The sequence below is a fragment of the Mustela nivalis genome (assembly GCF_964662115.1).
Source record: "Mustela nivalis genome assembly, chromosome: 7".
NCBI lineage: Eukaryota > Metazoa > Chordata > Mammalia > Carnivora > Mustelidae > Mustela > Mustela nivalis.
Window position 1 is genome coordinate 37,787,635 of NC_139026.1, and position 14,594 is coordinate 37,802,228.

The 14,594-nt window shown below is 35.7% G+C and overlaps 1 protein-coding gene across 2 annotated transcripts in view; it reads right to left on the minus strand.

The window, feature by feature from the left end:
* OTOGL (otogelin like) overlaps window positions 1-14,594 on the minus strand; it is a gene marked incomplete at its 5' end in the record, with an annotated part of 379,802 nt that overhangs the window by 87,347 nt on the left and 277,861 nt on the right. For both annotated transcript variants that reach the window (XM_082742761.1, XM_082742762.1), the window contains 8 exons: window positions 1,590-1,714; window positions 5,378-5,555; window positions 7,239-7,362; window positions 8,473-8,618; window positions 9,280-9,326; window positions 10,483-10,591; window positions 11,883-12,008; window positions 12,214-12,320. In XM_082742761.1, the coding sequence (XP_082598887.1) occupies window positions 1,590-1,714; window positions 5,378-5,555; window positions 7,239-7,362; window positions 8,473-8,618; window positions 9,280-9,326; window positions 10,483-10,591; window positions 11,883-12,008; window positions 12,214-12,320 (962 nt within the window). The remainder of the gene's footprint in view (window positions 1-1,589; window positions 1,715-5,377; window positions 5,556-7,238; window positions 7,363-8,472; window positions 8,619-9,279; window positions 9,327-10,482; window positions 10,592-11,882; window positions 12,009-12,213; window positions 12,321-14,594) is intronic.

The window sequence follows — 14,594 nt, forward strand, 5'->3', positions numbered from 1 at the left end:
AATTTATTTTGAGTATTTTAAATATATTTATAATTGATAAGGAAATGTATGGTAATTCTCTGAATATTATATTTTGCATGGCTATGCATATATATATGAAAACAGGTAACTTAGACTATAACAACTATAATAGCATTCTGTTGGCAAGCATTTTCCTAATCCGCAAGAACTCCAAAACAAAGGAATTCAACGGTGGGGCTTTTACTATGTGCCCTAAAGATTTGTAGATCAAAAAATATTCTTACTAGCATTGAGTAAAAGGGTGCTTCAAGAAGATCCTTGTGACAAACATCCTTCAAAATCCACTTCAGAATTATTGATTTGTATCTATTTTCCTTTATTGGGGATCTTTCTATGCTTACCTATTTGAAGTTTTAAAAACTGGGTCATGGCAAAGGTGAAGAAGGATAATATCTAGACTAAATGTCGTGGAAGACATGAGACAGGGGAATAAAAGTGATTAGACATATAATAAAAGTGATTATATAAAAGGGAAGTCATTAAAGACCAGGGGGAATTTGAATTTATCCTTTAGACTCTATTCCCAAATTTACATGTTATTAAAAAAATAAAGTTGCTGCAGTATCAAAGAGAGAATCTAGAAAATTAGAAACAAACTGAGCAAGACTGATGGAAGGAGAAGGAACTTTATTAGTAGAAATTTGAGGACAGAACAGGGGAGAAAGTATCATTAAATGGGAGAGAGATTAAAAGTATTGAGTTATGGAGACCACAAGACTTTAGTCTAATCCTCTTACTCTAGATAGGAAAAATGACCACAGGAGTTAACAATCTTCTACAAGTTTAGAAGCTAGGTTAGACAGAACAACAGCACTGAAAACATTATCTTGTATTCTTTCCAGGATACCAAAACTGTACGTTAATAATAAGGACCATACGATAATCAACAAAATCCTTCTGAACAGCCACTACAAAATCCAGAGATTGTACTGGGTTTTTATGAGTGTGTGTGTGTGTGTGTGTGTGTGTGTGTGTGTGTGTATATATATATATAAAGTCTTCATTTGTTGATCAGTGAAATAGCATTTTGCATAGTTTGCTATAGCTTTAGTACAAAAACACAGCCAAAGATTCTTGGCATGTTTGTTGCACTGTCATTGCAAATTGGAACTCTGGAGCATGACCATCTCAAATTGTTGCACACTTGATAGCACAGGCTTCCCTGGGTCACTGGCTCCTGCTTATGAAGCCAAAACATGCCATACGATTAGGAACCTGTCTCATGATGGTAACAGAAGACTCTGCTTGAGTTGTCACACTACGGAACTGAAGTCGAACATTGCAAGCCGGTAACAGCATTATTACAGGATTTCCAGAGATTCTTCTTTAGCATTTAAAGAATCTGAAACCTCCAAAAGTCTAGACCACATTCGTGAAGAGTGTGAAGATTCACAAACACCTAAAATAAGTACACTTGTGAATGTGAACTAGTAAATAAAATAGTCATTTTCTGGAGTTCTTTAAAAAAAAAAAATAACCTAGATTAGATAAAGAGGCATATCTAATTCTCTGATTTTGTAAGATTACAGTAATATATGGAATTTCCTCATACATGAAGAAGGACTTACTATTTTGTTGATTAATGTTGCAGGGGTCCACCATAGGAACATGAACAGGTGCAAAACAAGTGGAGGAAACTCTCCAGGCATTGGCATGAAGTTGTGGGGTACCTTCTATCATGCCTGATGGAGAACTAGAGAGCCAAGATAATATGCATCTTAATCTTTCCCATTCATTTCATTTTTTCCTAGTCTTCCACTATCGAAAAGGAGGATACTATTTTTTTTAATTTACAAAAAACTTAGAGGCTAAAATATTCTATTTTTTTAAAATTATACATGCAGTAGCTTTCTGTTATTAAGACTTTATAATGTGTCTCATTGTGGACATTCATAGTTTTATTTAATAATCACCTCAGCCTTGTGAAGAAAATATAATTTCCATTTTAAGGAGAAAGCAAGCAATGCAGAAGCTCAGAGAAATAATAATCATTCAGCTGATAAGTGTCACAGCCAAGATTCAAATCCAGTTCTGACCATTTTAATGAAACATCATTCACACACTAATCACTAATGTGTGTTTGGTCTAGAGTTCATGGGCAGAGGTAGAGATAGGTAGTTCCCATGATTCTTTTTAGTGTAAAAGCAAATGCCCCAAATATAAATAGCCTATATTTCTGACTGAGTATTTCATTTCCATGACGTGCACTGAAATACCGAGGTACCATCTTGAAATTACCAAACAAACCAAAAGAAAATTGAGGGAAAATGGTATAAAAGGCATACTTCATTTGAGGTTGCTCACTTCCTCAGTTTCCTCAGCAAAACAAAATGGAAGAGAAATATCTACCCTTCCCAAATCAGGCTTATAAATCACAACAACACTGAAGAGCTGAACACTAAGATGCCCCCTCCCGCAGCCATCAAGATTTACTAACTCACCAACCAGTACTTAGTAAGTGACAATCCCTACTGGGCACTGTCAGGCACATTGTCAAAACTACCTAGAGAATCAGGATGGACTAGGTCTCCCATGGGAAGTTCTGACCAAGTAAAAGTTGACTAATGAAAGCCCCAACAACATGGCCAAAGAGTGGAGTAGGATTTTTCTCAGCTTGCTTTATTGTCCTAAATGAAGTGCTATGATTACCATTGACCTTAGTCACTAGGAACTATATGGAGCTTCTTACCAGATAGTGGCTGAGAGAGAATTAAAAGGAGTTTCATAAACCATTCCACAACACTTCCCCAACCTCACCCCCTTCCTATCCCTCAAAATCAAACCATTCTAGAACTGTAAAGGATTATAACAAACACCTAACCACAAATCTCCTTTTGTTCAAACAAGAACACCGAGACTCAAAGAAATTGAAGAGCGTTAGTTAGCTCTTTTCTTTCCCTCTCCTTCCCTCTGCACCCCTGCAAAGGACAATGAAATAGGTCAAGGTGATGGGTGTAGTCAGGATTCCCAGGAGGAACTGACTCAGAGCATGGTTCTCTTATTTCACTGAACTGACTTAAAAACAATAAATACAAAAAAAAAAAAAGAGGAACCACAATGTAGACCCATTAACTTACTGCATTTTATAAAATATCCTATAGCTCACCAAATTTAACTTGAGTTAAATTTAATTTAACTCGCCATATTTAACAAGATTTTCAAGTAATTAATATTTTCCATTCCACTATGCTTGCAGATTCGCATTAACCTTTATGAAATAAAGAACTTTAACTGTTTTGTTGGAAAGCTAAACATTGTTCAGAAGTTATCTCTGCCCCTGAAATATTATCCTGCACTGTTATCACTCCTGAATGTTTATACACAGAGGAGACTGGTGTCTTAGAAAAAGGCAGACAGATCTGCCACCTGTTAAACATTGACTGCTAACCCATTCTGATAAACAAAGAAGAGAAACAAGGCTTCAACTTCTTTTCTGCACATTTTAGCCCAGCCACTTAATAGAGTCTATTTCATGAATGTGATGAAGATATTGATATTCTGAGCTACAAATAAATGAAACATAATGAACTAAATAAGCTGAAAACAAATTAGTCACCCAGAAGAAAAGATTAAATAAATTCTCTTCTGAAATTTAAAATTTCAAGTGCCGGTTCTCCTTGTCTTTGCAAATTCTCTTCTTGGTGCCCTGTTAAAAGTCCTACTTCCAAAAAATAAAACAAGGATAAACTAGAGAGAGAGACAAACCATAAGAGACTCTTAATCTCAGGAAACAAACTGAGGGTTGCTGGCGAAAAGGGAGTTGGGGGATGGGGTTACTGGGTGATGGACATTAAGGAGGGCACATGATATAATGAGCACTGGGTGTTATATAAGACTGATGACTCATAGGCCTGTATCTCTGAAACTAATAATACATTATACATTAATTAATCGAATTTAAAGTTTAAAAAGTTTAAAAAAAAACAACATACCTCCATGTAGTTCAACTATCTACTTTATGTTAGTTCCTAGGAACAGAAGGATCGAGAATTTGATCCTCCTTCTCAAAGCCATTTTAAGTGGAAACCAGACAGATAAGGGACAGATTTTCATTTTCATAGATAGCAGTCAAAGTTAACTTTGGTGGGATGTGAGCTCATGTTTTGAAGCAAATAAATTCTGAATTGGGTTAAACAACATATAGGAATTCACGAGAAAGACTTGGAAGCAGAAGAAATCCCAAATAGCAAAAATATGCAGAAGTCTTTTAAAAAATAGGGTATTGGAAAAAAAATTTTAATATCATATTTGAGGAATGGCTTGTCCATGAAATGGTCCCTGGCTACACAGTCCACACTGACCTACTCCAAATCCAGCTATGTTTCTAGCCACCACCGCACAGCTCAATAATTAACATCTTGGAATTACCTCAGTGTTTTTATATATAGCTGATTAATACCTTGGTCGACCTAATTATTTCTGGAAGGCTGCTATCCCCTCCTGACCTGCAATACAAGCTGCCTGAGGATGGGAACCATGTGACCCTGCTTCAGCTGTCTTATGGTGCTTAGCAGAAGAACAGGGACCCAGAGCATTTTCACTAAATTATACACTGTATCTTCTCACAGGTGGGCGAAACTGCTTCGCCAGTATACGGGGTACAGTTGTACTATACTGCTTTTCTTCTGATGAAACACCAACTATCATAAAAGCCAGGTGACCTAGATGCCAAAAGGTAGGTGTAGAGGTATCATTTATACCAAAGGATATTCATATTTTTAAGGTATAACTTACTATCATTAATAGCCAATGATACTAAGATGTTTCTCTTTTGGGCACCTGGGTGGCTCAGTGAGTTAGAGCCTCTGCCTTCAGCTCAGGTCATGATCCCAGGGTCCTGGGATCGAGCCCCACATCGGGCTCTCTGCTCAGCAGGGAGCCTGCTTCCACCTCTCTCTCTCTGCCTGCCTCTCTGCCTACTGTGATCTCTGTCTGTCAAATAAATAAATAAAATCTTTGGGAAAAAAAGATTTTTTTCTTTTTAAAGCAGTGCATGTTCAAAAATAAAATACTGTTAAGCTTGACTGGTGCCGGGGGAGACAATCAGAGGTGGTTATTCTGTGGGTTAGCCCACAGACTCTGAGTCACACCACCCAAAGCCAAAGCCCAGCTCCACAATATTTGGGCTAAATGACTTTGAGCTATTTACTTGCCACTTTGGGGCCTCTGTGAGTTTCTTGATCTATAAAACAGAGCTACTAATCAGGGGATTGCCATAAAGTTTAAATAGATGATCATGTAAAGCTCTTGGAACAGTGATGACTAAGCTATTATTAGTTAAGTAAATGATTTCAATGAAAGAATTTGTATCCTCTAAATTACTAGTCATTAAATCATGTCCAGAAATGATACTTACAGGAAATCATCCCTTATGTTCCCATTAAAAGTGCCACACAGACCTAGTGTTCTTCTTTTCCATGCACTAGTGAGCTGAATATAAATTCTTTCTCCATCTATAGCAAACAGAATCTTTAAACCAAATGTGGTTTTTAGAAGAATAAATAAGGATGACAGAGTTTGAATTTCAACAATTCCTGTGGGGAAAGAACATACATAAATCAGCTTTGAGATTCATAGGTAGTGTTGGGAAATGCTAGTGTACAACACAAGAACTCTTTTTTCAAGAGACTGGAACCTAGAATTTAAAAAAAAGTTGAAACATTTTTAAAAAGAGAGAGAGAGAGAGGGCAGGGCATGGAGCCAGCAAGCTCCCAGTTCCTGTTCCTATGTTCCAGGGACAATTTTTGCCACCTTGTTCTTTCTTTTTTCCCATTTTTCTTCTATCTCTCCTTTTTGGATCTTCAGCAGATCGTTTTAATAGGTTATCATGTTCACAGGTTATTTCAGTTGGCAAGCATCTCTTGGCAGGTGTGGACAGTCCTTAGCATTTGAAGTCTGTCCTCTTTTTTTTTTTAACATCCTCCACAAACTGGTCATGGTTCAATAAGGAAGTGGCACTTTCCTCAAAAATTCCTCATTCCCTTGAGTCTTTCAGCAAAAAGGGGAGCACAGGACTTGAGATGTATCATTTTATGAGACCTTTAGGGACAAGAAACTTGTGTTCAGGTCTGAAGTGATGACTTTTGCTGGCACAGGAGTCGCTCTTGTATCCCTATCATAATTTCTGCCATCAGTCTGGTTGCCACACCCAAAAATCAGAGATTCATTCTTTGATCACTTTGTTTTCCATGTTACCCTTCCCCGACCAGTCGCCAGCTTCAGACCACTTTTTTTTCCCTAAGTAATTTTTCAGTCTGTCCTCTTTCTATCTCTACTGTCCCTGCCTTACACCAATTCCTCCTCCTTCCCTGCCCTACTTCAGTATCATTGTAATACTCTCCAGGTTTCCTGCTAGCATCTCTTAAAGCCGTTTCCACATGGTTGCCATAATGGTCTACCAAAAAAAAAAAAAAAAAAAAAAAAAAAAAAGATTGTATCAGTCTTCTCACTAACATTATATATTTGGTTGAACCATATGAGATTGTTATCTTTGTACATAAAAATGTCTAATAATGATAATTTCATATTCAATTTCATATCAAGTTCAACTTCCTTAGCATGACCATGTAATTCATAATACAAATTGGGACGTCTTTAGGAGTGAGGGTACTAACAATAACTATGCTGGAACACAGGCAGAAACAAGAAAACCGTAACGATGCCTGGCATATAAGGCTTTCTCCAGTCTTCATTCCACCTCCTATGTCTCTCTTCTCATGGCTAGACAATCTCCATGACCCTCTTCAGGTGGTAGTGGTCCCAAGCTAGTTATGATATACCCTAAACATACCACAGAGTTCTACACCTCCTTGCTTTGCACAAAACCCTTTCCCCACTTACTTCATCCTGATAATCCTCAGATTTGAATGCTGAACAAAACATCACCTCTTTCAGGAAACTTGCCTGACTATACCTGGACACTCCTGCTCAAGGTTGGGTAAGGTGCACTCACTTAGACCCCCAAAGTCCCTGTGCATATCTTTGAGTTTATACTATTTTATGTAAGTGGCTCTTGGCTTGCATCTCTCCTCTTGCAAACTCCAGTCCACTTGAGGTGAACACTAGTTCCAACAACCACGGCCATCTCTGAGATGTCTAGCTGAGGACCTGGCAACACATAGGAGCTCAAATGTTAGGTTAATCAGCCGATGGGAGAAAACTTCATTTAGCTGGTTTTATTGTTGTTCACATAGGGAAAGAACATCATAGCTTCTTACCATTCAGATTGAAGCCTTGGTTAGGACTGGTAAGGATCTGTCCTCCCCTACTTATGGTCACTTGTTTGTTAAAATCATCCTCCAGAATCAGAGTTATAGACTGAAGGCAGACCAAGCCAAGGTTCTGCGTAAAAAATCAAATAATCAGTTAAACAAATGAGAGGGAGATAGAGACACAGAAAGAGACCATGATAGTAGGGGAGGGGAATGAGGAAAAGTAAAGGAGAGACAGGGGGGAAGAAAGGAGAAAGAAAGTGCACAGATGTAACCATTTCTGGCATGTAGAAGGCTTGAGTATAAGTAATATCATAAAGTAATTACCACACAATCCATCTTCTATAACCCCATTCCTAATGAAATCTGTATTTATGGAGTACCTTAAGTATACCATATTCATACCCATATTTTACATAGAACATTAAATAAAAATGTTCTCAACAAAGTGCCAATTATTAAGTTTTCCATAGTACATTGTTAAAGTACCATTCCAAACTCTTAAGTGGCATATTAGGCATAAAAAATTCAATCAGGAAAAGAACAAAGAGAATTAAGATTCTATGTAGAAAGCTTATTCAGACTCTGATGTATTGCAAAGGAAAAAAATCAAACTTTAAAAAGCAAATAAAGTAGCTCAGAATTTTTATTGGAAATAACCATTTCACACTGTGATAAAAGTAGAAAATTAAAGATTTCTGCAAAATTTTGACTATCAGACTTAAGAGAGGAAAACCTCTGTGTCTTTACAGATAACTGATGTGTTTATTTGAAGAGAAGCTCTAAAATAAATATTTCAGCATGCTAAGAAATTTATCCCATCTATTTAGAATTTACGAAGCCTATTCACTGTCAAGAATCACCTTTTTAAAATAGTAGTTTTTGAAATAACAAAAACCTTAGGTCCATTGTGCAATCATACATGAAATATGCCAAAAACTGTACATACAAATACCATTTCTTAAGAAATAAAATACAATTACATATATAATAATCTAAAACATGTATGTTTTCATATTTTAATATCAAATCAGGACACATCATATAATCAATAGTGAAACAGATTAATTATCAACATTTTTCTTTCTTTGTCAAATTGAGAATAATGATACATCTTAATAATTATTTTTGAAGAAAATAACTATTTATTCATATGATCCCTCTTCACCTAAAATGAAGCTTGAGTCCAAAACAAAACAAAATAAAGGACATTCCTCTGGCCATTTTGAGATGCTCCTACCTGTTCACAGTGAGCTTTCTGTAAAGTAATTGTGAATTTATCTTTTCCAGTTCCCTTCACAAGAATGTATTGGCACATTCCAATAAAAGAATAATGTCGACCATCAAACGTTGTAAAATGAGAATCACCCACAACGGAGCATTGAACTGCCAAAAAAAAAAAAAATCATAAAAATAAGAAAAGACAAAAAGAATAAAGAGAGAGAGAAGGAGAAGGTGGAGAAAGAAATTGTTAAAAAGCAGTAAGCTGGGGCACCTGGGTGGCTCAGTGGGTTAAAGCCTCTGCCTTCAGCTCAGGTCATGGTCCCAGGGTCCTGGGATCAAGCCCAGCATCGGACTCTCTGCTGAGCAGGGAGCCTGCTTCCTCCTCTCTCTCTCTCTGCCTGCCTCTCTGCCTACTTGTGATCTGTCTATCAAATAAATAAATAAAATCTTTAAAAAAAAAAAAGGCAGTAAGCTGACTTTGGGTAAATAATCATGTATTAAAAAGAACAGCTAAGGTATCTAAAATGTACTAGATTGATGAACTTACTACGTTATGTTATTAAATTTAACTTAAAATTTATTGAATGACAGCTCTTCCATGTAATTTTTAGGTTCTGTAATTTATACTACTTCAATAAACTTTTACCAGTTTCCCGCTCAAAGCCCTCTTTTATTCAATTTTCCATTTATGCTCTGAATATCTGGATTTATTGGTTGTTCCATCTCTTGTTATATATGAGATGACCTCATGAAAATCATTGCTATCTTCCTTCAATTTACAGAAAATGAGAATTTTTCTTTAAAAACATTTTAAAAGGTTTACCTGGACAGTCATGTTCAGTGCAGTTCCAAACACCACCAACACATACACTAAATGAAATTATAAGATTATTAATTACTTATATAGAGAAACTGTATTAGCGTTTCCATCAATGTACTGATTAATGTATCAAAACATACAATGTTTATAGGTTCATAATAATCTGACTTGAAAAATATATCGACAGAAGTTCAATTAACTGATAAATTTGGACTAGCCAGTACCTAATATTATTTATTGTGTGTCATATTTAAATCAGTAAAGATGATACAAAGGGAATACAGAATGGTCAGGAACAAAAGTCCTATGCAGAGAACTTCTGTTTTATGTCCTTCTCTCATAGCTTAGACTTAAAAAAGTCACACACGAAAAGTATTTACCTATATTATTAGGGAAACATTCATAAACAGGTAATACATTATCTCATCTATTAGAAATTAAGAAAGTCTCTTTTGAGGATCATCAGACATTAAAGAGACAAGATGTCCTCTTCTGTAAAATAAATTCTGCCTTCTGTGAGCAAAAAGAGTTTAAGGAGAGAAGGAGAGAAGCAGTATCTGACAGGCAGGAGCTTAAATGAGTGTCTAAGAACACGATTAGTTATCTACCTGCATGTCACTTATATTACACTGACAGCAACAGGAAAAAGGCCTGATGACATTTATACCTATTTCTTTGGAAGACTTCCCTGGAGGGATTCAATGCTTTCCTAGAATAGTCTTAATTATCTGATGTAATAAGAAATTCTAAATGTATGTCACCATGGCCAAGGATTGGCAATACAGAGCATCACTTTTTCAAGTACCAAATAGAGAAGGCCAGGAGCACCGTCAGATTCTAATAGGAAAAGTATATCCAAAGTCCTAGTTATAAATGAAAAGAAAATGCAACAGACAGGCGTCTGACATGGCTATATGATTTGATGGAATTATGGCCAAGGGAAGGGAGAAGAATTAGATTATAAAAGAAGTGGTAGATTTTCTACATTTTTTCCAACTTTGTTTTGAACTTGCTTTCATCTTTAAAATGTGAAAATCTGTATGACCCCGTGCCTCACTCCTATACAGACTTTAATAAGATGCAAACCATGTCTTGGAATTTTTGGAAGAAAATCTGTAACAAGTATGCTTCTTGAAACATATATCATGGTAAAGATACCAACTAGCCAGGTGCACAGAAATTACTGGTTGCACATTAATCACATACCATTCAGTACATTCTTGTTCAATTTTTGAACCAACTGAGTAAGCTAATCCATGAAAACTACACGGGCAGTTTTCCAAGGAGATGCAAGTCCCATTGTCCATTATGAGGCCTATTTAAGAAAAATATGTATCAAATTCTTAAAAGAAATAACAAAAATGTGTATTTTTAACACAATAATCCAATCAACTTTTATTGAACACCTGTTTAGACCAGGTGTTTAAAATAAAATTTTTTATTTATTTATTTATTTGTTTATTTATTTATTTGTTTATTTATTTTACTTGTGAAGAGGTTACTGACAACCTGGTCCTAACTCAATCAGTAGCTATGTCCTAAGGGTCTATTTTGGTGATTTTCAACTTTTTTATCCCATGATTTGCCCTCAAAAACTCAAGTTTTGCTCTACAGAATAAAGGCAACTAGACAGTATTTCCTTGCTTTCGAGAGAAGGGGGAGGAAGGAGAGTGAACACATATTCTTGATTTAACTTTTGTTCATCTCAGAATGAGAGACTTCCACTACTGTCACACTGATATTAAAAAGCCAGGTCCTCATACTCAGAGGACCAGGGCAGATGGCCAGCCTTTGCTGCCTCTCTCATGAGAAAAGATGGTTGAGCCAGAATGTAAGTCAACCATGTTACTGAGCACATGTTTCATTCGGCTGACCTTTTTTCAGAATAAGAATTCCTAGGTGAAGGAAGCATTGGCTTATATTTTGGCACATTGATTATTATTCTGGTTCAAACTCTTTATTGTATCATTGGTAACAAACAGCTCAGGCCTCGAGTTGGTCTAAAGATTATGCTTTGAGTAGAACTGACAGACCAAAGGACTGAGGTCAACAGATCTGATTCCAAGTAGTCCTTGCTCATGTTAAGTTAGGAAAAACACTTAACATCTCTGGGATTCTATATTTTTTTTAATCTGTAAAACTAAAAGGGTTTGAATAAATTCTCAGTGTTCTTGGTTAAGGTCTATCAGTAGAGCAGTCATTCCTAATTTTAAATCTCACCTGTATCACTTGCTATGTTACTTCTAATTTCAAATATTAAAACTGCATCAGGACTAAAATTTTATACTGCCAGCATGCGAAGCTTTTTTTGAACTTACTTTTATCTTCAAAATATGAAAATATACAAATTATTAAATGTCCTTAAATATCCAAGAACAAAAGATTCGTCATGGCTAACTTCAGGACTTTGGATTGCAAATCTCTTGGGAAATGTACAAAGTAGAAAAGCATCCATCCTTCCTAGTCAGTTTGGGGCCAGATCCTACAAGGGGAGAAGACTGCAACAGCCCTAATGTCCTGAGACTGTAACATTATGATAGGAATCTTAGATCACTGGATTCTGGATTCCCTGAGTACAGACATCATTTCTTGCATGAAGTGCTTACCATCCGCGCAGTAACATCCATCAAGACAATGGAGATTGCTCCCGAGACACTGTTTCTCGAATGTGCAGGTTGGTGGGCAACAACTGATACAATCCCGGTGGACGAAGCTATCATCACATTTATCAGCTAAAATGGGCAAACACAGGAGCTGTCAATCAAATATACTCACCTCTCTTTCCAAGAAAGTACAGTGTTTCAAAAAGTATCCGAGTTTACCATTGTTAGTGTGACAATGACAAATCCTGACAAACCATTAGCGTTAAGTGCTAGGAAAAACCTGACATTAACAAAAATACACAGGGTTTAGGAAATTAAAAAAAAAAAAACCTACTACATGCTGGAAAGTCATCTCTCCAGTCTTGAATAGGGTAGCCAGCATGGGAACAGGCTCTGGCATACTCAGTGGCTGCTCGGCAATAGGTTTCATCATCATCAGTTCTGGAGAGTGAAAAGACAGAACCACAGTCACACTGGAAATATTGGCAGAAACCAAGCCTTTGAGCTCCTGATCTCTAGAAATGCTGATTGCATGGTGAATATTCTAGTATAAACTGATGTCAGTATGCACATATCATATACAATAATGCAGAAAACATATTAGCATGAGATCCCAGCTTAAAAGGGCCTGGGTAAATTGTCCTTATCAAACTATTTTAATAATTTGACCACTTTTCTTTTGATTTAAAAGAGCACCTGTACCGAAAAAATTTCCTATTTTAATTATGACATTCTACCCTGAATCTTTGTATGTATCACTTTGCTCCCACAACAAGTATCCTAGACCTTATAAAATCCTATTAATTAATAGAAATAAATTTTTATTTATGTATTTACATCTATAAATATAAAATATATAAATATATATTATATAATTTATATTTATATATACTAAATATATAAATATAAAATATATAAAAGCACCAAATATGATATATATATCGAATTTGATGCATATATAAAAACATCAAACATGAAAATTATTTCTAAGATATGATGTTGTAAGTAGTATATATGCTGGAATAAAACTAGTACTAATAAATCAGCAGTTTTGAAAGATGGAATAAATAGCACTGAACTTAAGATTTAAAAGATTTTTATTCCTTTTTTGTTCTTTATTTTTAATTCTTTCAAGTTTAAGTTGCTAAAGCTAGTTACTTTTATAATATTTTCCAAGAGTAAATAATCCTTCATTGTTTTCTTATAATCACTCTAGAAGCCCCACGAACAAATATAAGTGGTCTGTCAATTCCCACAGCAGGTTAACACAACATCTATAAAATGAGCAGAGTTGGTAATAAGGGAGTAGACTTGTTTCTCAACCCAATTCAAATTCAAAATTGAATAGTTAAACATCTTACAAGATAATGACCTTAAGAATGTATTTTGTGAACCCTAGCATTTTCAGTATCTCTGTTGTAAAAGCCAAGCATCTCAAATTGCACTTCTCCTGTGCTACTGTAATTGGAGTCACGTAGCTTATTGAGTCCAATTAACTGAGCTTTAGAGGGAAAAAAAAGGGCAGAGCATATAAACTTCAGAAGCTCAGAAAATATTCTAAACCTCCAAACAAGAAAATTCTCTAAAAAAGTGGGTAGGCTAAAATTGTTGAATTCCTAGAAAGATAGGAAGTTTCTGATTTATGTTTAAAGATGTGTCTTATTTTCTATAATTAACAGAGGCTTTGACAGTTAACAAAGGGAACACTACATCAAAAACTAATGATGTAGGGGCGCCTGGATGGCTCAGTCCTTAAGCTTCTGCCTTGGCTCAGGTCATGATCCCTGGATCCTGGGATTGAGCCCGTGTAGGACTCCCGGCTCTGTGGGAAGCCTGTTCTCCTCTCCCACTCTCCCTGCTTGTGTTCCCTCTCTCGCCATGCCTCTCTCTGCCAAAATAAAATAAAATAAAATAAAGTCTTAAAAAAGAAGAAAAAGCTAATGATGATCTCTATGGTAACTAACATAAATAAATAAATAACACTTAAAAAAAGAAATGGGATTATAATATAGACATTTATCCAATAAAATTGTTTTGAAGAAAATGGGGGAAAAAAAGAAAGAGAATGTTAACAAAGTATCTGAATACTTTGGTTTCCCAGACCCTTGCAACTATTATTAAAATAGCTGCCATTTCTTAAGTATCTATGTTTACTCCAGGATCCACGCCAGGCCTGTAACATATGGCATCATGCGAAAATTCATAACTGGGCAAGAAAGAAATTATAATTCTAATTTACTGAGTGGAAAAATGAGCTTATTTGCTCCATTTTGGATATTCACTTTAATAATGAAAATGAGCGTGACATAATAATTGTTTTAAATCAATTAACTTTGGAATGGCAAAGTTAGAAGCATTTCCTTGCTGCTAGGTTTACCAATGTTTGTTTCAAATTTTTATTTAAATTCTAGATGGTTAACATACAGTGTAAAATTGGTTTCAGGAGCGGAATTAAGGATATCATCATTTACATATAAAACTCAGGGCTCATTCCAACAAGTGTCCGTTCTTAGTGCCCATTGCCCATCCTTAATGCCCACCACCCATTTAGCCCATCCCCTACCCACCTCCTCTCCATAGGGAAAGAAAAAAAAAAAAGAAAGGGAGACAAACCATAAGAGACTATTAAGTATAGAGAACAAACTGAGGGTAAGTTTATCATTCTTAAAACAGAAATAGGAGGGCATATGTTAAAAGATTGTTATTATATCATCC